Source organism: Malania oleifera, chromosome 1 (genome assembly GCF_029873635.1).
Source record: "Malania oleifera isolate guangnan ecotype guangnan chromosome 1, ASM2987363v1, whole genome shotgun sequence".
Lineage (NCBI taxonomy): Eukaryota > Viridiplantae > Streptophyta > Magnoliopsida > Santalales > Ximeniaceae > Malania > Malania oleifera.
In genome coordinates, this window is record NC_080417.1 from 101,684,061 (window position 1) to 101,709,155 (window position 25,095).

General features: G+C 37.5%; 1 protein-coding gene across 10 annotated transcripts in view; it reads right to left on the minus strand.

Annotated features, from left to right (window-relative positions):
* LOC131165454 (CSC1-like protein HYP1) overlaps positions 1-25,095 on the minus strand; it is a 94,414-nt gene that overhangs the window by 25,738 nt on the left and 43,581 nt on the right. For 8 of the 10 annotated variants that reach the window (XM_058123319.1, XM_058123303.1, XM_058123298.1 and 5 more), the window contains 2 exons: positions 18,007-18,279; positions 436-669 (listed from right to left, as the gene is read on the minus strand). In XM_058123319.1, the coding sequence (XP_057979302.1) occupies positions 436-669; positions 18,007-18,279 (507 nt within the window). The remainder of the gene's footprint in view (positions 1-435; positions 670-18,006; positions 18,280-25,095) is intronic. The other 2 variants (XM_058123370.1, XM_058123360.1) reach the window with 1 other exon arrangement.

Here is a 25,095-nt window from a genome sequence, read left to right on the forward strand (position 1 = left end):
AACCCTAACTTTGCTCCTCTCTAGTAATGAAACCATATTTTCAGATTCACAAGTATATATATAAAGAGGATGAGATATCTTTCTCCAGACAACAGAACAGAAAAAGTGAAGATTTTTTTAATTAAAAAAAAAAAAAAAGACAGGGACGACTATCAAATAGTAACTCTTCTGACAAGTTTATTCAGTTGCTGCCACACAAGATTCAAAAGTAACCTAGGAAAAACACCATTAGCACCACACTTAAGAAAAATATCAATGAATTCACTAAATTGAACATGGAAAATTTCCCTAGCATACTATGAGGAGAAACTTAGACAACCAATAGGGGCAGAAATAACAAAATTAAAAGAAAAACAAAAAGAAGAATTTGCAAGGCATTCCAGCAGTAATAATAAGCATAATAATTTAACTGGTTATAATAGCACACCAATGTACCTCAGCAGGATAAGCCTTGAAAATGGGTAAGAACCGTTTTCGGCAGTATTCATTAAAAAGAAGAGTGAGGATAGGAAGAGGAATGGTCAAACTTGATGCCAAAGGAAGCTTCTTCAGCCCAAATATTCCAATTGCAATAATATGCATCAGTACCAATGAAAATATTGTAGAATTATGGACTGTAGGCCAAAACTTTCCTCCAGTTTCGAACTTGGATGCATATACATTCAGCAGCTGCAGAGAAAAAAATTGCAAAACATCATTTATATTATATACCGTAAGACTAGAAAATTAAGAACTCATGGGTGACATTTCAAATTTTTTGAGACCATTACAACTAATCTATTCTTAGTATGCTTGAGAAATTGGGTGCAATATGTGGCTCTCTCTTCCCCCTTCTCTTGAAAATGCTCATCAATGATTCAGCAGCATGGATGCCGTAGGCTATGAAAGGAGGGGATTTCTTTTGATCCAACCAGATTGAGGAGAAAAAATTTATCCGAGACTGGATAAAGTGGGAAAGGGAGATTTTTTGCTTGCTCCAGACATAACCCAACTCATAACCGTGGGCGAGGCTTTATTTGGTGGAGGAAAATGAGATTCTTGGATGGATTGGCATTGGTTTTTGGCAGGCTGGGAAGGGGATTTCAGTGTTAAAATTGGTAGCGCGAGATATTATTGGTTGGCGAAAATTCATGAAGGAATTCTGTCCATTGGTTAGGGTTTTCCCTACTGGTAATGGTGGTATATGGGAAAGATCACAGCCAGTTGTTCATTATTGGAGCCAAGTTGAAACAGCAGAGAAGAATGTGATCTGTGAAAGATGTGGTTCTGCAATGGCAAGTGCAACAGCAGATGCAGCAGCAGCAGACACAGCAACAGCCTGCTCATCCACTGCTGCTGGGACAGCATCTCCATATGGGAACTACAGCACCAATGACGGAGGTGCTAGGGTTTCGGTGGGGAACGGAAGTGCATTGAAGATGGTGTGTAGTGGGATTGTGTTGCACCTGGGCTGGATTTTAGGCAAGGCAGAGTGAGCAGCCCCAACTTTCAAATGTATTAAGTTGTGACCTTCAAAGCCCTGCACAATGGACTGTTAATAATAGACATGATTTGAGGATCTGACTTGTGTAGTCTCAATTTTTAAAAGAAATCTGAAGGGAGAGTCAATTGAAGATATTATATTTGAGGCCCATTGTGGGGCTCCAAAGGACTGAGCATGTCCATTTTAGAATCAAATGGGCATCTGAATCAGGCCCGATATTCCAATTTACTTAATAGGAATGTTGGACCTCCAAGAATAGGTTTAATAAGGAGAAAAGGGGTATAGCAGGCAAGGACACAATCTTCCAGCCCCAATAGCTCTGTTTCCCAGCTGGAGAAGAAGCAGCCAAGTACATAATTGCAGACTTGGGTTCCCAAAGAGGTGCATGTTGCATGCTAGTGGTAAGAATGTCTATGTCCGTTGGCAGGGTGGGGAGGCAGGTGTTGATATGATGAAAGAGTCAGAGTTCAAGCAAGGTGATTCTGATAAGTGAAAATTTTAAGAAATGCTGAAGGAAGCTTGTGTATTGTGGAGTCTTTGAGTGGACAGGAGGAGGGCACAAATGAGAGGGTGGCAAAGGGAAGGAGAAGAAAAATGAGGTGATGAGTCGGAGTGATCATGAAACACTGATCAAATTGATCATGATCGTGATTTGCATCTAGATGAGTATCAGGAACAATCTACGGTTCTGATTTGTCAGATTTATTAGGGGATTTATTGTATGCATCTGTATCGCAGATGGAAGGTTTGGAGGGTACTTCTATCTTCAAGGATCATGGAATGGGTAGCATAAGGCCAGGATTTTGCCTGCACCTGTGGAGGAGATAAATGGGAAGAACTTAGGAGCACAACAACTGCTGGATAAGATGTGTCTGTGGCTGTCTGGTCCTGGAGTTAACGAAGTTCATTTGGATGGAGATCAAAGAAAAGCAGAAAAACAGGAATTAGCTACTGTGCAGTGTTTGATGAATAACAATGGAAAGGATTTAAAGTGGGGGCTTTATTAATTAGTCTCTTGTTTTTCTTTTGTATTTGTTTTGTTGTTTTTTTTTTTTTTTTTTTTTCCTAGAGGATTTCTTGTCCTCTGTTAGGTTGTGACCTTCCTTTTCCCAATACAGTTTCTTCCATTGTTTTTAAAAATAAAAAATAAAAAAATCTTGGTATTCTTCCTCACTTTTTTTGAGGCAGGAGAGAGGCTGAGTTCCTTCAGTCTCCTTCACGGAAATTGGATGTGACATTTCCAAGTCTTGAATCCTGGTGCCAGGAGATGAACCAGCCAACCTTGGTTTGAGTCTTAAGTGGAGAGGCTGGATGATTTGTGGGGGGGTTGCCTCATTTTTTGTGATTATTAATGGAGAACCTAAGACTTGGTGTTCAAAATTTAGGAGGTTGACGTAAGGGGATCCTTTATCTCCTATTCTTCTATTTTTGATTGATGATAGTTCATGGTATTTCTGTGGGTAGGGAAGGAGAGATGGTCTTTCAGATGACACTATTCTTCTCGTCTCATGATATGTCTTCTTTCTATAATATTCTCACTATTTTTCAGGTTTTAGATTTAGTTTCTGGGCTTAAGATTAATTAAGATAAGTGTGGTCTAGCTGGTATTGGGGTTAAGATTTTATAGTGGCCTTTGACCAGTCTTTAAAATGGCGGTGGTCAGCATAACAGTTATGGTCATGGTAAGGACAAACTCTTCTACTTCCTATTGCAATGTCTCTCCCCTTTGCCTCCTCTCACGATCCCACGTCAGATGTGTACTAGGGAGATCTTGTGCTTATCAGGAGGGTTTAGGTTTCAACTAAGTGAGGCGAATTTTGTAGAACAAACCCGTGAGGCCAGTGGGCCAAACAAACAATACCTCATCGAAGTTGGGCCCACAACTGTTACATTTGGTATGCCACCCTGGGGGTAGTATCATGTGAGTGGATCTACCCTGGAAGTACCATCATCTTAGTGGTTCCTGCACAGAGGTGTAAACCACTTTGACGAGGATGTCAAAGATCGGACGTGAGAGTCTGTCACGATCTCACATTGGATGTGTACAAAGGAAATCACGTTGATAAGGACGTCAGAGATTGGATGGAAAAGCCTGTCATAGTCCCACATCGAATGTGTAATAGGAAAATCTTGGGCTTATAAGGAGGGTTTGGGTTCCAATAAAGTGAGGCGCCTTTTATAAGACAAACTCGAAAGGCCAATGGGCCAAAGCAGACAATACCTCATTGGAGTTGGGCCCAAGACTGTTACACCTCCCATTGCCGACCCCTTTCCTCAATTTTGCAATGATGGAGATACTCTCCTTTGCAGCATAACCTAACTCAGGGAACCTCTCGACCATCCCTCCCCACCTCTTTCTCCTCTTGCCCTCACTCTCTCTCTCTCGTTGCCAAGAACCCTAAACCCTCCCTCTTCTCCTCCTCTCCCCCTTTGCTCTACCCCTTTCTTCTCGCTTCTTCATCTCTCACTCTCAACAACTATGGGGCACTTCCCTCACCCTCTTGTGATCGTCCATCACAAACAAGAAGCAATTGTGTGGATTGAGATGAAATCCTTCAATTTGACCATCGAAGGAGAGCAAACTAACATCCACACGTCAATTTTTTGGAGCTAGAGCAGCTCGCCTAGTTCCTTCAACCATGGGAATTTCTAGAGTTCAAGAAGAGTCACACCCTCAACCTTTTCGTGGTTTCCCTATCACCACTGAACTTGAACAAGCATGGTAGGCTCCTCACCCTTCTGGAAACCAACAAAGGTGATTGGAGACATTTGATCTTCTGGAGGAATTTGATTTGAAAGGGTGGCACAAAATCCCCGAAGTTGCTCCCACCCTCTTTGGGATCCCAAGGCCAGAAGGCACCATAAACCCTTATCTCCCTAGTTGAACTTGGAAGTTGGAAGTAAAGAAGATTTCAGACCCTCCTGAAGCTCCTTTGACCTTGGCAAAGCCTGCAGTAGTTTGTTCTTGCACTCACTACTCTTGCCCTCACTATGGTGAACCCCTACAACTTGTCTCAAGAGCTGACGAGCTACAAGGAACACATGGGATGAGGAACTTGTCAAGAGTAATGCAATCTTTTGCAAGTGTTGTTGAGAAGAACAGAAGAGTCTCAATCAGGCCCAAATGTTTCTCCTTCTTTATCAAAATTAGGACAAACTTGAAGATGGGTGGGGGCAATTTGTTTGAGGGGGATCTTCCCTTTGGCCTCCCAGTCCTTAAACCTTCTTCATCAACTTAACCAAATGCTTTTAGGTCCTTTAAATTCCATGAAGGTCCAACCATGTCAACTAGGAAGGCGTCCAACGTCTGGCACACCCCTTTAAAGGACTCCCCCTTCCCCTCCCCCCCCTCCTCATGTTTTGGCTTCTAGTAACACTAAGGAGGAACCAGATTTAGGATCCCCTAATACACAAGCTGCTTCCATTGATCTAACCCTTATTCCAGCCCCCACAATCCACTTTTAGGCTTTACAAATCAGTCCTAGCCCTACTGATGTGTAGGACAACCCCAACTTTAAGTGTTGAACGGAAGAGACCTGGACAACACACATTTTAAGGAGCAGGTCTCCAAGTGGGTGTTACAAAAGGTGAAAATGCTCAGCAAAGCCATTGATGTGTCTTTAGATGACTCTAAAGACAGACCTATGAAACTAAGAGAGGAGGTACAGTTTAATTCTAGAAATCCTGTGGGTAGCAACAAGAAATTAGACAACAAGAAGCTAAAATGCCTAGAATGTTCAATAGATTATGATAATTGGAGGATGCACAAATAAGGTAGAGCCAAGCAGTACTTGGGGCTGCATTGTTAAATCATGTCAAGGAAACTCATCTCCTAGATTGTGAGGGAACTAAACGTTAAATCCAAAAGGATTCTAATCAGATCCTTTCTTCAGGAGTGGAGATGTGACACATTGTCTACTTACAGGAAACTATGGATCTACTTTTAGTTATAGATTAGATTGTGAGGGGACTAAATGATAAATCTAAAATAAGTCTGATCAGATCCTTTCTTAAGGAGTGGAGAGGTGACACATTGTCTACTTACAGGAAACTAAAGTGGAAACACTAGATCTACTTTTAGTTAGAGATCTCTGGGGATGAGAGACTTGCAATTTGGGTCTCCCTTTGTGTTGTGGGTAATGCAAGAAGCATTCTTGTTCTATGAAATCTCAATGTTTTGGAGATATTGGATCATTCCATCAACTCCTACTATGTCTCGTGCTTGTTCAAAAACTTGGATGACAATTTTCTCTAGGTCCTCACCGAAGTCTATGGCCCAAGTGAAAAACCTCAAAGACACCTTTTCTAGACTGAGCTCTTGTAGATTAAAAGGTGATAGCGTGTCGTGGGTTATTGGAGGAGATTTCAACATGATGATGTACCCTTATAAAAGAAGTGGGAGCGGAGTAGAGAACAGTTGCATGAAAGAGTTCTCAAATTTCACAGGTGAATGCCCTCATTGATCTTCCACCCATGGGCGGAAGTTTCACTTGGTCAAACACTAGAGAGCCACCTTCCTCCTCAAGTATTGATGGATTCCTTATTTCAATATATTGGGATACACATTTCTCCAAATCCACTTAGGGACTCCTTCCCAAGCCCATGTTGGACCACTTCCCTATTCTCCTTAACACAGGAGGAATCAAAAAGGACCATATCCCTTTCCACTTTAAGAACAAGTGGTTGAAGCACAGTGGCTTCAAAGACCTCATTAGGTTCTAGAGGTCCACACTTCAAACTGAGGGGAAAGCTAGCTTTGTGCTAGCATCAAAACTAAAGGGGTTGAAAGAAAAGTTCAAGATGTGAAACAAAAGTACCTTTGGAAATGTTCAGGAAAAAAAGATCACTATTCTTAATGACATCAAGGTTCGTGACAAGTACGAGCCAAGACAAGGGCTTAGTACTAACGAACGAGCCAAAAGAGTATTGTTTAGTAAGGAATTGATGAAGAGTATTAGCCTTGAAAAGATTTCCTAGAGGCAGACATCTAGAGCCTTATGGCTTAAGGAGAGAGATCAAAACACCAGAATTTTCCACTAAATAGCGAATATTCATCACAAGTTGAACACCATTTCCAAACTTGATAGAGGAAGAGGAAATCAAAAAGGGCATGTGCAACTTCTATAAAGCCCTATTAGTTTGAATTCGAAAGTTGGAGACTAGTTTGGATGGTATCAATTTTAAATCTTTAAACACCTCCACCATAGAGTGACTGGAGAGACTTTTTGAGGAAGTTGAAATCCTTTAAGCCTCCACAAAATGCAACGCAGATAAAAGTGCTTGGGCTGGATGGGTTCTTGTCTCTCTTTCAATCAAATCAGGGCATGCTCAAGCATGACTTTATCAACATCTTTGAGGAATTCTTTAGATCTGGTAGATTTGTGAGTGACATCAATGGCACTCTCCTCGCTTTGATTCTGAAAAAATCTAGGGCAACTAACATAAAGGACTTCCGTCTAATTAGCTTGGTGGAAAGTATATATAAGATCCTTTCTAAATTCCTTGCTACTATGATCAAAAAAGCCACACCAAAAGTCATCTGGCAACATCAACATGCCTTTGTGGTCAGAAGACAGACTACCGATGCAGTCGTCATAGCAAACAAAGTGGTGGATGCTTATCGGAGGGAAAGGAAAAGCAGCATAGTGTGCAAACTCGACATGGAGAAAGCCTTTAATCATGTCAACTGGAACTTTCTTCTCTATCTTCTAAGAAAAAAATGGGTTTTGGGGAGCATTGGTGCAAATGGATCACTCATTACATTATTACACCGGCTTCTCTATGCTAATCCATGGATGCCCTACTAATTTTTTTCACTCCTCAAGAGGATTTAGGAGACCCTTTGGCAATTGAGGTGTTGAGCCTCATCTTGGAAAAAGCTACCAAAGAAGGGCTACTTAAAGGCCTAAGAGTTGGCAGAAATGGAAGGTCCACGGAGGGCACACATTTCCTATTCACGGAGGGCACACATCATTTTTTGTTAGGACAACCCTTTCCATATTCTAAATCCATGATGTACTTTGGCAAAAGGCCGTCTCAAGTTTGAAAGGAAACCTTGGAAAAAAATGAAATTATTTTGATTGGCAGAAATAGATAAGCCTTTCCTTGCTAGCCTTTTGGGTTGCATGGTGGGAACTTTCCCTATCAATTACCTTAATATCTTGGATTACCTCTTGGTGCCAAATTCAAAGATAAAAGAGTGTGGGACCCCATCATTGAAAATTCAAGAAAAAGAATAGTAGGATGGAAAAGAATTTTGTTTTGCCAAAAGGTAACAAACTTTCTTTTATTAAAAGCCCCTTGACAAATCTTCCCATTTAATTCATGTCCCTCCTACCTCTTCCGACTTCTGTTGCCAAGAGTCTTTAAGAAATTTAAAGGAGATTTCCTTAGGGGAGCTCGAGGGTAGAATTCAAGTTCCACCTTGTCAAATAGGGCATGGCGAAACAACCTATTCGTTCAGGAGAATTGGTTTTTGAAGTCCCTCCACATTTTCAATAAAGCCCTTCTTGGGAAATGGTTATGGAGATTCATGATACAAAAAGATCATCCTTGGTGGGGAATCATTGCCTTGAAATATGGGCTAGAACATAATGATTGGACCTCCCAAGCTAGTAGAGGACCACACGGTGTAGAGGTGTGGAAATTCATTAGAAAAGGCTACAATGACTTCTTTTCTTGTATAAAGTCCCATGTGGGAAATGGGGACAACATATTTTTTGGCATGATATGTGGTGTGACCAAGAGGCCCTTAGTATCTTCTTTCCAGCCATTTACAACTTGGCCTATGACAAAGAGCCTGCATAAATTAGCACCTCCAAACCTCAAATTAGAATCTTTTCCAGAACATCCCCTTCTTTAGAAATGTGGAAGACTAGGAGCTCCATCAGCTCACAGACTACTGCAGTAATCTTTACAAATTCCAATACTAAAACAATACAAATCATCCAATTTGGACCTTAGATAAGAAGGGGATTTTCACCCTTAGATCTTTTTACAAGAAATTTTCTCCAAAAATCAAAAAGCAATAATTCCCTTGGGACTCAAATTTCGAAGACCGCTACCGCTACAAAAGTTGCCTTTCTTGCTTGGGAGGCAACACAAGGTGAGATCTTGACCTTGGATAACTTCCAGATAATGGGGTTGTCCATTGCCAACAGGCGCCCTCTTTGCATAGCGGATGCAAAATCAATTGAGCACACCTTCCTTAGTTGCCCATGGATCAGGAATCTTTGGAATATGGCTCTAACTTTGATCGGACAATAATGGGTTATCGCTAGCATGGTCTTAAATTTCCATAAAATTGTCGAAATTTCTATCGAAATTTCTTATTTCTATCACCCTCAAAATCGAAATGGCAGTCAATTTCCATCTTGCATCATTTCCATCAACGTCTCAACGAATCTTCCAAAATTTATTGAAATCTCGAAATCTTAGTAAAATTTATCGAAATTTCAACTCTACAGTGAAATTTCGTCGGAACTCAAATAAGAGATTTAGGAGCGAAGTGAAATTTCTCTCTTAATATATATATATTTTTTATCGAAACAAAAGATTGTTAGAAGTGCTTTTCAAATTATATGAAAAAATAATCTTATAGTAACATTTTATTTAACCATTCATTTTCAAATTATCATTATTTGTATAATAAATAATATTTAAATGATTTATGAATTTCATTTGTGTTAACTGAATATGTTTAATGTACATTACCTTACAAGTGTATTTGATACACATGCTATTTTACAACTTTTTCACCTCATACAAAACATAGATGTATTTAATTTGTAATATGTTAGTCCTAAAACTTATATTATTTTGTTTTTTTAACCATTTCTAAAGTTTCACAAAGAATTCCATGCTTTACTACTAATTTCCATTATTTTTGCAAATCAAAATTGAAATTGACATCAAAATCAAAATTTCTATCAAAATTTCCTTACTTTTGGAGCTTCGAAATTTGAGTCAAAATCGAAATTTAAGACCTTGATTACTAGCACTGTGGGAGGGGAGCTTTGGACTTGAAGATGGATTCATGTAACAAAGGAAAAGAAAAAGGCTTTGTCTCTTATCCCACAATTTCTAGTGCGTTTTGAAATAGAGGAATAGGGGAGTGCTTAAAAACTCAACTTCAGCACTCCAGATCCGTAGAGAACAGTGGTTTACCACAATTACTAGCAGCCATAGTGGGATTGTTGTGAGTGATTATAATGCAATTCTTGATTTTTGTGAGACCCTTCAGGGTGGTTGACCTTCTGTACCCCAAGCTAGCAGCCCCTTGATGCCCTTTAAATAAACTTCCTTTATTAATCCAAAAAAAAGTAATGGTTTTGGTGATCGTGGATGTTTCATAATGGGTAACAGACACTATGTTTGAGAATTCATTTTTTTCAACTTGTTAGAAACACGTAGAATTTACATGTTTTGATCCTAGAGTAAATTCTAATCAATCTTAACACACATTGCAAGTATGGGACGTTATCTTGGTTTCTTTAGTTCCTATTGGGGAGAAGAAGCATGTGTTAACTACTTTATTGATTATAAGAGAAATATGAACTGTGAAAATATACACATAAAATGTTCTTATGTTCATATTTCAAACAAGAATATAAATTCAAAGAAATCTTTATCTCCAAATTAGGTGTAAGAAAGATACAAAGAATTAAAATCAGCAAAATAACAATATGCAAATATGTGGGTTATTTTAATAAGAGAAAAAGTTAGGTTTATTTGAATACTAGTTATTAAAGAAATGCATACTAAATATTAAAGTAAATAAATTTGAAAATGATTTTTTTTCAAAAAAAAAAAAAATATTAATTGAAGTAAACCAACTTAAAATTGATTTAGTACATGAGAGAGCGGGAAAAAATTGCAAAAGAGACTCAAAAACCTATTTGTCATTAACAGTGTAACAACGTAGCAGCGTGAAGCAATCTATAGTGGCCATGACAATCTGTAATGGTTGTTATGATATCGCAACGAATTGTATCGGTCATATGGTTGTCAAACGGGCGACCTTTGAGACATTGCCCTATGTGATGCCATGAAAACTATAACTACATTACATAAGTTCTAATACGACCATACGGACTATATTTTAAAACTATGCCTCTAAATTATTTAGAAGTTCTGTACGTGGAAATCCTTTCTTAGTGGATAGAGGGGCACTTGGGTGTTTGCATCACCTTAGTTCACGCTTATCTTTCTTCGATTCCCCTAGATTTTTTATCATTGTTTAAGATTCCAATAAGGTTTTCAAAGGATGATGAGAGACTTTGCGTGGTCAAGGTTGGGTAGTAGAAGGGACCTTCTTGTGAGTGAGGTCACTTGCAGGTTTAGGATGTATAGAGCTTGAATCTTGTAATTTAGTGTTTAAAAACATTGCTCTAGTGGGTAAGTGGTTATGGTTTTTCCCTTCGGCATAAGGCAATTAAAAATAAATTTGGTTTAGAAGAGAATGGGCGGGACGCTAATATAGCAATTGGGGTTTCTCAAAAAAGACTAATGGAAGTTCATTTGACAAGTAAACATTTTTTGTGCTAAATATCAAGTGCGGAATGATCCAATAAAAAAATAACAAAATAAATAAAGAGCGAGATGGTTGTATGGTTTGTTTCAGTTTGAGGATTTCATTGCATTACATTCTATTTTTCATCTTACTTTGTGTCCTAAAGCTTATACTTCATCCTTTTCTCATTACAAATAGTTAGGTTGTTTAAACAATATGGAGGAAAGGAACTCTCCTCACTGCCAAGTCTGTTTTCTTCCCATCAGTATTCTAATTGTGCAGATAATAGAATGTGGTGTTGGGAATACTTCTAGAGTTTTTCTTGTAAACCATTCCCTCTGATTTGCTTTAAAGGTCTTGGAAGGAAAAAGAACACAAAGAACTTGTGGCAGCAAGCAACTTTTGCTGTTATTTATGTGCTTTAGATGGAGAGAAATTCTAGAATATTTAGAAAGCATGCTGGAAGAAGGAGAGACATGACATTCTTTGTGAACTCTCTTAGATGAAGACATCAAAGAGAGAGAGAAGAATGATTTGAATATTTTTCTTGTGGGTCCTCTTCTTCTGGTGCGCCCTTTGATCCGACGACGACCCAGTCCTTTCATTTCATGATTAGTTAGTGATCATGCAAGATCATTTTCCACAGCATATCAACAATCACACCATTTTTCGTGCAAGATCGCACATTTTCACTCAATATCACCCTAGAAAAGAACCTCCAAGTACCAGCGGGTTCGTCATTCTAAATCGAGCTCTTCACGGACTTCCATTTCGGCGAGAGACCCCTCTAGCTTCTACTACCATGTGTTTGGTTTTCCCATCTAATAATCATATGTCCCACATTATTGATCCTCCGATCACAATCCGGAAGGGTATATGCACATGTACCCAACATCCCATCTCTGACTTTGTTTGCTATGACTTCTTATCACCCTCTCATTATTGTTTTGTTACTACTTTATCATCTACTACCCTTCCTAAATCTATTTTTGAATCCATAGCCCACTATGGGTGGAGGAATGTAATGTTTGAAGAGATGAGCGCATTATAGAACAACTATATTTGGGAATTGGTATTTCTTCCTCCTAAAAAATCTATGGTTGATTGTTGTCTGGGCATATACTATGAAAGTCAATGCCGATGGTTTTGTGGCTTGTTTGAAGGCACTTTTGTTGTTAAGGTATATACTCAAGTGTATGGTTTGAATCATGGTCTTAAATTTCACAAATTTGACAAAATTTCTGTCTAAATTTTTATCTTTTGTCACCCTCGAAATCGAAATGGCGGTCGATTTCCATCTTAGGTAATTTCCGTCAAAATTTTAGTGAATCATCCAAAGTTTAGCAAAATGTCAATTTTTTTGTAGAACTTGTGGAAATTTTAATTACATGATGAAATTTCCTCGAAATTCAAATAAGAGATTTAGGAGCAAAGTGAAATTTCTCTCTTAATTTATTGTATTATTTTATTAAAATAAAAAAATTACTATAAGTGCTTTTAAAATTGAAATTATATGAAAAAATAATACAACATTTTATTTAACCATTCATGTCTAAATTATCAGTATTTGCATAATAAATAATATCTCATTGATTTATTAATTTCATTTGCATTAACTGAATACGTTTAATGCACATTATCTTACAAATATCTTTGATACACACATTATGTTACAAATTTTCCACCTGATACACAACATGGATGTATTTAAGTTGTAATATATTAGTCCTAGAACTTATATTATTATGTCTATTAACCATTTCTGAAGTTTCATAAAAGAATTTCATGCTTTACTACTGATTTCCATTATTTTTTTTCAAATCTCAATTTGAAATTGACAGCGAAATCAAAATTTTCATTAAGACTTCCATACTTTTGGACATCCAAAATTTGAGTCAAAATCGAAATTTAAGACCTTGGTTTGGATCATTCAGACACTTTTCCCTAGTTTCCAAACTTACCTCAATACATCAGTTCAGCTCCTTGGCCACCATTTATCACTAGCCTTTTACATTAGTTAGATGTGAAGAATGCCTTCTTTCATGATGATCTTGAGGAGGAGGTCTATATGGAGCAATAACATGGGTTGGTTGCGTAGGGAGAGTCAACTTAGTGTGTCAGCTCAAGAAGGCATTATATGGTTTAAAATAGTCTCCCAAAGCATCATTTGGTCGATCAGTGTTGTAGCACTATGGGTTTGGCCTTTGACGATGTATAGTGGATCACTCTATGTTTTATCGGCATACATTATCGAGTAGAATTTTTCTTATTGTGTATGTGGATGACATTGTAATTATAGGTGATGATGGTCAAGGTATTCAAAGCCTAAAACATTTTCCATAGACTAAATTTCAGACTAAAGATCTAGGATCATTGAAATACTTCTTAGGTATAGAAGTATCCATATCTTGTATGGGAATTATTTTGTCACAGAGTAAGTATGTTCTTGATCTTTTGGATAAGTTTGGGCTATTGAGATCTAATTCTATTGATACACCCACGGATCCTAAAAACTAGTGCCGCATACGGATGATTTGTTGCCCAATCAAGGATGATACCGAAGACTTCTTGGAACTCGGTCGGATATATCTTTCACAGCAAGTGTTGTGAATCAATGTTTGGATTCTCCGAGGACAAGTCATTGGGATGCAGTAATTTGCAACTTTAGATATCTCAAAGGTGAACTTGGGAGAAGTCTCTTACACCGAGATCAGGGTCGCACATATATTCAGGAATATATTGATGTTGATTGGGTCAGATTGCCTTTAGACAAAATAACCACAATTGGGTATTGTATCTTTTGTTGGTGGTAACTTGGTCTCCCAGAAGAGTAAGAAACAAAATGTAGTGGCCAGGTCAAGTGCTAAGTTAGAGTATAAGACTATAACTCACACTACATGTGAGCTTGTTTGGCTAAAAAACATATTTGAAGAATTGAATTTCCACATTCTCGATCTATGAAGTTGATGTGTCATAATCAAGCTCCTCATTATACTACCTCCGACCTAATTTCCCATGAGCAAATGAAACACATTGAAGTGAATTGCAAATTTATTCGGGAGAATCTTGTGCAAAAGCTCATTACAACCACTTAATATCTAATATCCAGCTTGCCAATTTGTTTACCAAAGCTTTTTGGGTGCCCCCGCCACCCCGGGGGGGGGGGGGGGGGGTGCTCGCATTAAATCTATTTGTAACAAGCTATGAGCATATAATATCTATGCTCAAGCTTGAGAGGGAGTGTTAATGGTTATTTTAGTCATTTAGCATTATTCGAGTGTCAGTGATACGTCAATAAATGCGAGTTAATGAGGTTATATATTATTCGAGTGATAGCATTATGATCAATAGAGTGTACTTCATATATATTATAAATTGAGGGAGAGAGCTATTGTTGTGTTAGGTCTTTCATTTTACCAAAAATTTCAACATCGTCCAATTGCATATCTTAAGCATTTAATTTCTAAGCCAAGTGAACCTTTTATTAGTAATTTGGCCAAGCATAACTGCATCAAAGAAAAGATTAATTACCTGAGTTGCTATTTACAAAAGACATTAACTATTCCCACTTTTGATTTTCCTAAAATCATGTTTGGTCTTCATACTTACTTTTTAGACTATCTCATCAGAATACCACCACCTAAAAGCTTAAACTTTCATATTGTGAGCCAACAATGTGTATAAGGCCTTAACACTCCCACGCACGTGCAACCTGATAGCACATGGAGAGATAAACAAACAATGAAACATCCATTATAGGGAATAAGATAATTCTTAAAAACAAACAATAAACATGGGAAACAAGACTAGAAACCAGGGCCTGCCAGCAACCTGGCTCTAATACTATGTTAGAATACTACTTTACCTAAAAGCTTAGTTTATGGGCCAACAATATATATCAAGACTTAATAATCTTTACTCCCAATTAACAAACCACATAAACAAGGCCTTCCAAATTTTAATAGTTGTCTTTAATTGAGTAATATAATCATTAAATAAGTAATTCACATCTATACAGCTAATTTTTCATCTCAAGCATCACAATACTAGGGTTATGTGAGCCCTTATTTTTTTGATTACCTTGCTTGTGCAAGTGAGAGGTTTGGGCCTTAAAAGGATTCCTATTTGACTCTAACCTTATTTGGGGCCAAACTAGATTGCTCTTTTCTACCTCACAATTAATTTCATACGTAATCCCTAACCATTGGGCATCTTGACTTTCTTTTGGGCCTATTTAATGCCTAATGCGGAAGAAGCCAACTTACCTTATACTTGGCCCAAATCTAAAACAATAGTAATTGCCTCATGCCTAGAGCACTTCATCATCAACCCCCATGTATCCTCCTGCAAAAACCTAGTTGTCTTTACAATGCATCCCTTGCCTACGTCTGCAACTTGATGTTCTAACTAACCTTAGACAATCTCCAATTATCTTCTGCTACAAACTTTGGCCACACTTTGCACAAAGATGACCATTCTCTCGTGCCACATCTTCCTTCCATGATTGAGGTTCTCGTGGCGGGGTATATAATCCTCCACCAACATTTGAATCTCTTGTAGAACTCCTCCAATCATCATCATGAACACCTCCTAGGGTGAATACAAAAAACTGATTCCACTTAATGATTCTAAGAATTTTCCCTCCCTCAACACTCTAATCACCGTCTAATAATCCACCCTCCCATATATTATGATAAAATCTTCCTAGCTATCCAAGCACTAATGCCAAGCCATATGTGAACCATTGTGCTGCCATCAAAGGCCCAAACCCAATTATTGCAAAATGTGTCTCTCAAGCAAATAAACAAATCCACCTTCCTATTCTATCTAAACCCAAACTGAATGATTCCTCTTCTATTGGATTGTCCTCTGAAAACCACATTCTCTGATGACCATCAATAGCCATGACCAGTCAAAGACCAAAAAATAACTAGGGCTTTAAAAGAGAGAGAGAGAGAGAGAGAGAGAGAGAGAGAGAGAGAGAGAGAGAGAGCATGTTAATAATCACAAAACATCTTGCCATTCAACATATGGAGGAATAAAATTTATTTACTTACAACAGAGTCATTAATCCCTAAAAATAAAATTGGTAACAACAACAACAAAACCAAGCCTAAAGTCCCACTAGGTGGGGTCGGCTATATGAATCCTCTTTTGCCAATTTATATGATCATGGACCATTTCTGGTAATTATAGGAACAACAAAGCCACATGGCTACTAATAATCGCATTCCCTTTCAAGTATTAAAGACTAAAGCAGCATAATCCACTCCAAGCAAGAACTTCAACTTTAGAAGAGTGGAAAACCTTTGAGGTCAAAACCCAATATCACAGACAGCAACGAGCTCAAGTCCGCTATCTTACTATGCAGGGGTTCCTTTAAGTAGGAGGGGCATGGTCCAATTAACCAAACCATACCAAAAAAAAATTGCTAACTAAATCAAAGTTTCAGTTTGATTAAAAATGCAAACCAAAACCGAGCCGCTTAAAACAGTTAATGGAAATTCAGTTAATCAGTTTTTAGACCAATATCCAATGGTTAACCAAACCGAACCATCACACACGATTTAAAATTTCAATGTCATTACAAATAAAAAATTTTCTTCCATAATAATCGACACGTAAACTTAAAATATTCATCATTAAAATTTAAGCATCAATCTTAGTGCAATACAACTTTTCTAATTTAAATTATTAAAATGTAATATAATATTATATAATATGTATTTTTATAAATATTTAAAATATATTGCTTCGGTTCGGTTAATTATGGTTATTGAATGAGCCGAACCAAAAAAAGGTTAACCAACATTTTGGTTCAGTTTGGTTCAGTTTTGTAGTTTGGTTCGATTTTTCAATTTTTCTTGCCCACCCCTACCAACTTTAAGTGGTAAAATGAATTATCAATCTAATGAAGGAATATTTGGCTGCTTAAGCATGGTATTAAATAACGGTAACAGCCTGTGTAGCGGTAATGGTCACAAATGTCAGAACATTGCATAACGGTTAAGTCACCGCATTTGTGAATTCACTTTCTTGCATAGCAAACTTCTTAAAAAGACATAGTTCACATGTTTTCATCCCAGAAAATCCTTAAACTAATGCTTTCAATGATATTTAGTAAATTTTAATCAAGTTAAATATAACATATACTACAAGTATTAGATGTCATGTTGGTCACTTCAGTTGCTATTGGCAAGAAGAAGCATACATTTGCAAAAAAAAATTTCACTACTTTATTATAAGTGAAATTCAAACTAAGAAATCATAAATATAAAGAAATATAAAATATATAATGACATCTTTTGCATCTTTTAGTCTTTAACAGAATTTTTGTTATCAAATAAATAAAATATAGAATGTTCGCATGTTAAAAAAGAACAAAAATGCATACAATATAATGTATTTTAGCCTCCAAAATACATGAAAGAAAAAAAAAAAATGAAGAAACTTAGAATTCAAAATATGCAATTTAATGAGAGAAAAAATTGAGTTTATTTCAATAGCAGTCATTGAAAAAATGCATACTAAATGTCAAGGAAAAACTCAAAAATCACCAACTAAACAAACCAACTTAAAATTGAATTTCTAAGTTTCAATAAAGGGAAAATGGGGCGAAAAAAAATGGGACTCAGAAACAATTTTAGTCATTCACAGCCATTTTGGCACTGCAATGGTCGTAATGCTTTGTAACAGCCATTATGGTTGTGAGTCAGAGAACCCCTAATATATCACCCCATAATGATCTCGAAAGCCACTGATGCCATTATAGACACCTAACGTCTGTAATGGCCATTACGCTCTGATTTTTTAAACCATGTGCTCAAGCATTAGAATGATTGTCCATTTAATAATTAGATAAAAAATAGCAATTCATTTTCAATTGAACACTACACTCATGCTAGAGATTCTCATGGGATGTAATGAAATTACAGCGGACAGCAATCCAAAATAATGAGATTGCATTAAAATTCAATAGTGATCAGTTATAAGAAAAGGGCGTTGAACTAACCTGATTGCGGTATATGATGTATCCCAGACAATAGTAAACCAAGAGGAATGGAAGAATTAATGGAGCAAGGAAGAAGTATGTTATGCCGAGAAGTCCAAAGAAGATAATCCTAGGAATTTCTTTGTGATAAGGAATTAATGGAACCTCAAAGTCATCATTTATTCCGGAAAAAGGTCTTTTTATACAAGTGCAAATGAGAGGAATCAATCGAAAGAGCTCTGATGATAGGCTAGTCCATCCTGATGTCACAACATATGCAATGAAGAACGATGCCTAGAAAAAAATAAACAAATAAATAAAGGATAAGTTTCAAGAAGTTAAAATATAAGAAATGATTCCAAGCATTAATGTTACCATTCAAACTTAAAACAATGTACTGCACACAGCTCATTACAAGTACTAATAAACAACAATCAATGGCAAATAGTTGTCATTTTCACAATTTTTCCACTAGTTGAAAAATCATAACAATTTAGTGTAGTCTAACATATTTATCCTATGACTTCAGAAAATAATAAGTACTTGATAAACACCCCCATCTTTAATAGTTTTATAAATAGAGAAGTTAAGCACACTTGTGCCACCATTGTTATAGATATCATTGATTGGTGGAAAATTACTACCCATTTAATGATCTCCAATATATCCAAAACAAAATTCACCTCCAAATCCTTCCTCAAAAGGGTGATTCTTAACCCAATGGTTAGTGTTGTACCCAAACTTGAAGGTCAGGAGTTTGAGGCAAAAGATCTCCAGGTTTGGAGGTATTGTTGGGCATATCATGCCCTCCCCAAACTCCTAATATAGTGTGGGAATGAAGCTCTTGCTTTTTCAAATTTCTCCTTCTCAATGCCATCATCCAATATATCTATTCAGAAAATTTGTGATTTTCCTTTCAATATCTTTGTACAATTGTCCACCATTTTTCCTCCTTATCAAAAAGACCATTAACTCTTCAAGAGTTCAAGTCAAGCACTCCATTCTTGTTAGTCTTTTTTAGCCTTAATCTTCTCTAATGCCACATTATTAATTGTGTTTGAATTTGATAAAAATTGATGTATGAGACACAGACGAAGACAAAAATTCCAATCCATCAATGCTTCATGCTTATGTGTGCTCAACTTCTAGAATAGAGTATCCATCATTGTCATGTAAGTTGCAGATTACCTGAGGGCAGTAACTTGTGCTGCAATTATAATATAAACTAGAAAAGGTGACAGAGAATATGGCACAATGTTTTGCGTCAGTATTTTGGAACAAAATAGAAAACTCGAATCATGCATATGAAAGACACTGAAATGAAAATATTTACAATCAAATTTCACAATGAAAATGAGTACATAAATATTGAAGTAGTGATGTCGGAGAAGAAGCAAGACTTTGGGAAGATCTTTGTTGGAGAATAATTAAGAGAATTGGGTCAAGGATTGTTGGGTTTGGAATGGCTTGATATTATGCTGTCGAGAAACTGCACTCCATTGACAACACCATAGATTTGAATCACTCAAGAAACCACACTACATCCAGTGGTTGAGTGATACATGAAACCGCACTCCATTGACAGATCCATAGACTTGAATTAAGAATTGGCATCAATGAACTCAGTGGGGATGACAAACCCTACAATAAGAATGTTTAAAAGACTTTGGATGTCTTCAAACACATTCATTTCCTTGCTCGTAGTGTCATCAAGTTGAGTAATTGTGACTGACTCTTTGTCTTGGTAGATTGGTAGTGAAGGCTTCAAGATGATCTTCTTACCATTATAATGGAAGGCATGCATTCTCCTATCCTTCAATCACACCCATATCATCCAACCAAGGAGAACCAAACAGTACATGGCCAATTTTCATAGGTATTATATCACACCACACATTATCAAAATAGTCGCCCATTTGGATAGGAACCAAACATCTTCCACAAACATGCAAAGTAGTGCTATCAATCCAAGGTGTGTCGTAAGGCTTTGGATGGGGTTCCAGATGAAGTTGCATGCAAATGAATCCATTTCTAGAAATCCCTTTTGGAGGGCAGGCCATGGATCAATGGTAAGGTGGCTCCTTTGTCACCGGTCACGGGTTCAAGTCCAAGGAAACAACCTCTCTGCATAAGAGTAGGGATAAGACTCCGTACACTGTGACAAACCTCCTCCTACCCTCGCAAAGCGGAGAGCCTTATGGCCCGAGAACAACCATTTACATTTCATAGAATGTCTTCATCAATAATGAATTTGTAGACTTTTTCCCAAACTTAAGAAAGGTATGGAATGGCTTGATATTATGCCCACACAAAAGCCATCATTTTCCCAGTAAGCTAACAGCCTATCACCATGTTGCTGGGTTTATTAATATATACTGCAACAATATGTCATCAAAAGCCTTAACACAATCAATAGCCTTACTCCTAGTTTTCCAAGAACCTTCTTCAATTCACATGTAGTCTTGATTGTCGTGCTGAAATGAAACTAACTTCACTTAAAAACTCAAAAAATGCAGCAATAAACCTGACTTTTGATGCTGCCACCAATTTCTTATTTTTCGTATCAAATTACCACACTTGATTGCAAAATGGCAGGTCCAAAAAAAAAAAATCTAATTGTGGGTCAAAATATTGCAGAGAAAACCCAAAATCCCGTTGTTGGAACCAATTTCTCACTAGTTTCCAAGCTGCAGGACGGGGGAAATTTCACAAGCTCGTTGCTGGCACATTGGACACATGAGTCACCAGCAGCGAGTATCCAGCAATGAAACTCCAGGCAAAGGTAGATTGGGTGTTGGATAAAGCAATGGAGGTGGTGGTGTAATAAGAAAATCAAAGGAAGTTAGGGATTCAAGAGGGCCCAATGGCTGGAAATTTTGGCCAATGCGTGGGGCCTCCCTGGTGATCAGTTAGTAACAAAATTTGAGGGGAAGAGGTTTTTGGAGGTTCTTTTTGTGATGGTGTGGAAGTTGTTGAGAAAAGCTTCAAGGAAAGGGGTGTTTGAACAAATGGGATACAACTTGAATTTTCTGAAAAGTTCAGAACTATTTCCCTCTCTTTTTTCTTACATAAATTTCAGTACAGAGAACCAGATACTGGAATGAAAGAAATATAGGAGAGAGGACAAAGCATAGAATGAAGAACTAAGAAAGAATATAAAAGAAGGGATAAATTGCTGGATAGAAACTGCTGCAAGTAGAGTAAGACAGCAGGACAGTGCAGAGAAGAAGAATAAGCACAACAGAAAAAGAATTAGAGACAGAACAGAAGAGAAGAAGAGAAGGAGAAGAAAGAATAAGGAGGAGAGAAGTTACAGAACAGTGGGGAAAAGGAAGAAGGGAAGAAGAGGGTGAAGAAGAAGAGTGAAAGGGGAAGATAAGGGAATTAAAATGGAAGAATGAGAAAAATCGTGGTTGGGCTCTGATACCAAATGATGTAGGGGCAGCATCAAGGATCTGCCGCCATGGGAGTGATTAGAAGAAATTGAATAGAGGAAGGAGAAGAGAGGAGAAAGGAGATACAAGGAGAAACTCCCATTCACTTCTCAAATCCAGATTCAACAACTGCCTACAACATAGCTTTCGCACACACCAAATTGCCTTATGCCAAGAAATCACATCTTTCTTTGCTCTTATGAATTCCAGGCAGAATTGAAAGTGAAGGTTCCTGTTCCTGTTTGGGAGAAGTGCCAATTGAACATTCTCCTTTTTTAGGATTAAGAACTATATCAAGTTCATTTTTCAAGGCTGCAGCATCTCGAGTCAATCTTCTTGGCCATTTCCAGCAACCATTCTGCCAGAAACCAGCTATTTGGCCTCCAAAGGGATCCTTAGTTCCTTATGGAAGTGAGGTCTGACATGGAAATTAAGAGGGCAGAGAGCCATCCAATTATCAAAGAAGACTGAGCATTTCTTTCCATTCCCCAAAATGGATTTAATTCACGTGTAACTTATCTTCCTGTTTTCCAAAACATCCAGGTGCTATTAAGAGATGCGCTAACTGACCTAATGCTCTTTCCTCTTCGCTTGTAAGTATGAACCCAAATAACCCATAAAGGGTTCTTTGAAGAACAAATGAACCAAGAGCAGCTTTAAAGCAGTGACTTCACTCAGCTCTCTCTCTCTTACATGTGAGCATAATTGTAGATTGTGCTATGATTATAACTTGCGCTCCCTCCATCCCTCTCTTTAGTGGTAGCAACTTCTAGTGTAGGATAATATTATTGTTATGTAAATTGCAGAGACCTGAGGGTATAATTGCAAATCATGATATCACCATAAATTGTGAGCTCTTTAGCAATGTCCTCAGAGCAGGGTTAAATCTGATCTTCAGTAATATCATCAAAACCCTAGTTTTCCTTATTTATAACCCCCCCCCCCCCTCCCCCCCTACAGCACTTTTTTTTTTTTTTTAAATTAAAAAAGAGAAAAGAGAGAATCACAATATAAGAGGAAAAGAGATCCTCATTCCTCATTTCAAAAAAAAAACATAAGTAAAATAAAATAAAATAAGAGAAAAATCAACAAAGGAAATAAAACAAAAGAAAACTAACACTGAGTTAGAAAACCCCTCTTTAAGCCCTTCCCTCCATAATTGATAGAGCTCTGTAATCTTGCTAGTTCATTATGACCTTTAGTCACTTTAGTTCCTGCACACTAATCCCCTCCACTCGAGTAGGTAATAGCCCATCCCTATATTGATTAGTCACAGCCAAGCCTACACCCAATTCCCCTTCCTCAAAGATAGAAACATCCTCTAAACCTTCAAGCAGAGAATAGGGTACATAAAAAATATCCCAAGAGCATGGTAAGAGAGAAATCTGATCCAAATTTTTGCCAAATCATCCAACAATAGACCACCATCACATGCAAAATCACGATCATATTCAATGCCCTCTTCTGAAATATCTCCCCCCATCCCCACCCCCATTTCATTTTTTTCCCCCTCTGAAAATGATTTCCTCCCTTATCTCTATGTCAGATTTTTTACAATTCTGAGATTCATAACCATAAAATGTTGAAACATCATCAATTTTAAAAGTTCTCCTCCCACATATTTGAGATGACACAACCGTTAAAGAAGCAAACTTTTCATACCATTCCTTTCCTTCCTCACTGATCAACGCTTATATTTCATAGCCATTGCCATTTTACATTCTTTTCCGTCCTTGATTCCCCAGAAATATCCACTACCTCTGGGCCTGACCCATTGCCAAAACTTTCTTAATTCTAGTCTACATCTGATTGCAGCTCCCGCTCCACCAAATAGTTCTTAACCACTTCCTTACAAAAAATTATCGGACAACTCCATAACATGAGCATTAATATCAGTATTTATACTTGATATATCAGCATCAACCCTTAACAAGTTACTTGGCCCCCTGCTCCTAATATTCCAACACTCTGGTTTCGAAAAGAAACTTCTGGAAAAAGACCTGCCACCGTTGACTAAGCTATGGCACTAACATAATCTTGCTTCTTCTCAATCTGCATAGCATCCATATTATGAAGGCACAAAGCCCCTTCATCCAGTCACACCTATCTCCGCTCATCCTGCAAACCATATCTACGACCCTTTCAGAGAAACCCCCTCAGATCTTAACTGGGACTCTCCAATTGACAGTGCGGTCTCTTTGTCCCCCTCCGCCTGTTTTACAATGCAGTCTCTCCAATCAGCAGTTTGTTTGAGGGTCTGAAGCTCATTGAAAGGCCATAAACACTAATTACAACAGGTCTGTCTTCGTGATCAGTCTTCTGCATTTTTATGAATCTGAATCAGGGCAAAGGCTTTTGTGTTGTTTTTCGCAGACCCACAGGTGATAATTTGGTGATAAAGGCTCCAGATTGCTTTGTTTATCTGTTTGGTTGACATTGTCTGAGATTTGTTGCAATTTCGTAGTGAAAAGTAGACTGTTTAGGTGGAAAAATATACATTGTCTGTGCTGTCTAGTTGCCACTGTCTATAGTTGTTCATAATTATTGTCTTTGAACATTCTCAAAGTGGTTGTAAGTTATCAATTGTAAGCTTGTTATGAGAAGACCTCTCCTGCACCTTAGTTTTTGCAATGGTAACTGTGTGAAATCAGTTGTGCAATAAGGCTTGGGAGCTGCAGCAAAGGATCTCTGTGCATTCAGACATCATGAAGCTGCTGTATGTGCAGAAAATAATATTCTTTGGAGTGGGACTCGGCAGTTGTGGTGTACTGTGTGCTTTGTGCGTCTTCTTGGAGATATTGGGGTGATGATGAGTTCAATCAACTCCAGATTGACTATTCCTAACCCTATTATGTCACCCTCTCTGGAAAATATTCAATTTTATGTGACCTCCATTAAATTGGATATACGAACTAAATCCTTCAGGCTGCAGTCATTGAATTTTCTCATAAGGTACAGGGAAGTTTAAGAATATCATTGATGATTCATCCGATGTGACATCTAAAAATATAGAATAGGAACACAACGATGCTCAATTATATACTCTTATACTATGTCATGGAATAGCATGGGACAACAAGAGGATGCTGGGGAAAATTTATGAAGCATCTCAATCCTATTTCCAGGTGTGCTAGGATGGAAAAAAATTTTAGATGAACAGAACTCTGAGATGCACCAAATATTTGACAAGTTAAATCATGTTTCAGCCTAATGGGGAGTTGAGTATGTCATCTATAGTGTCCCAAGAGTATAACAATCTTGTTTGCATCGTTTGACAGTCTTCCACATGTAGTGCTACACTGGTCCATTCAGTACAAAAGTACAACCAGGCCCCTTGCCATTAGCCTCCTCATCCTCCGTGCTGTAGAATCAAGAATTTGACTAGTCATCAATATTGTGTCCTTTGTGAATGATTTTGGGGTATGATCTGGATATAATTTGTTAAAAGAATTGTCTGAATCTCTTAATAGATTCACTCAGCTCTATTAGGAAATAAAATCTTAGTTTGGCATTGGGATTTGAATTTTTCAATTTCATAATGCACTTGAATTTGTTAAAATGAGCTCCAGTATTTTTTCTTAGTTGAGGGGATTATTCATTATACATCACCTGTACATATCCACAAGCAAAATGGACTGGTTGAATGAAGAAGTTGACATTTTTTAGCAGTTTGCTT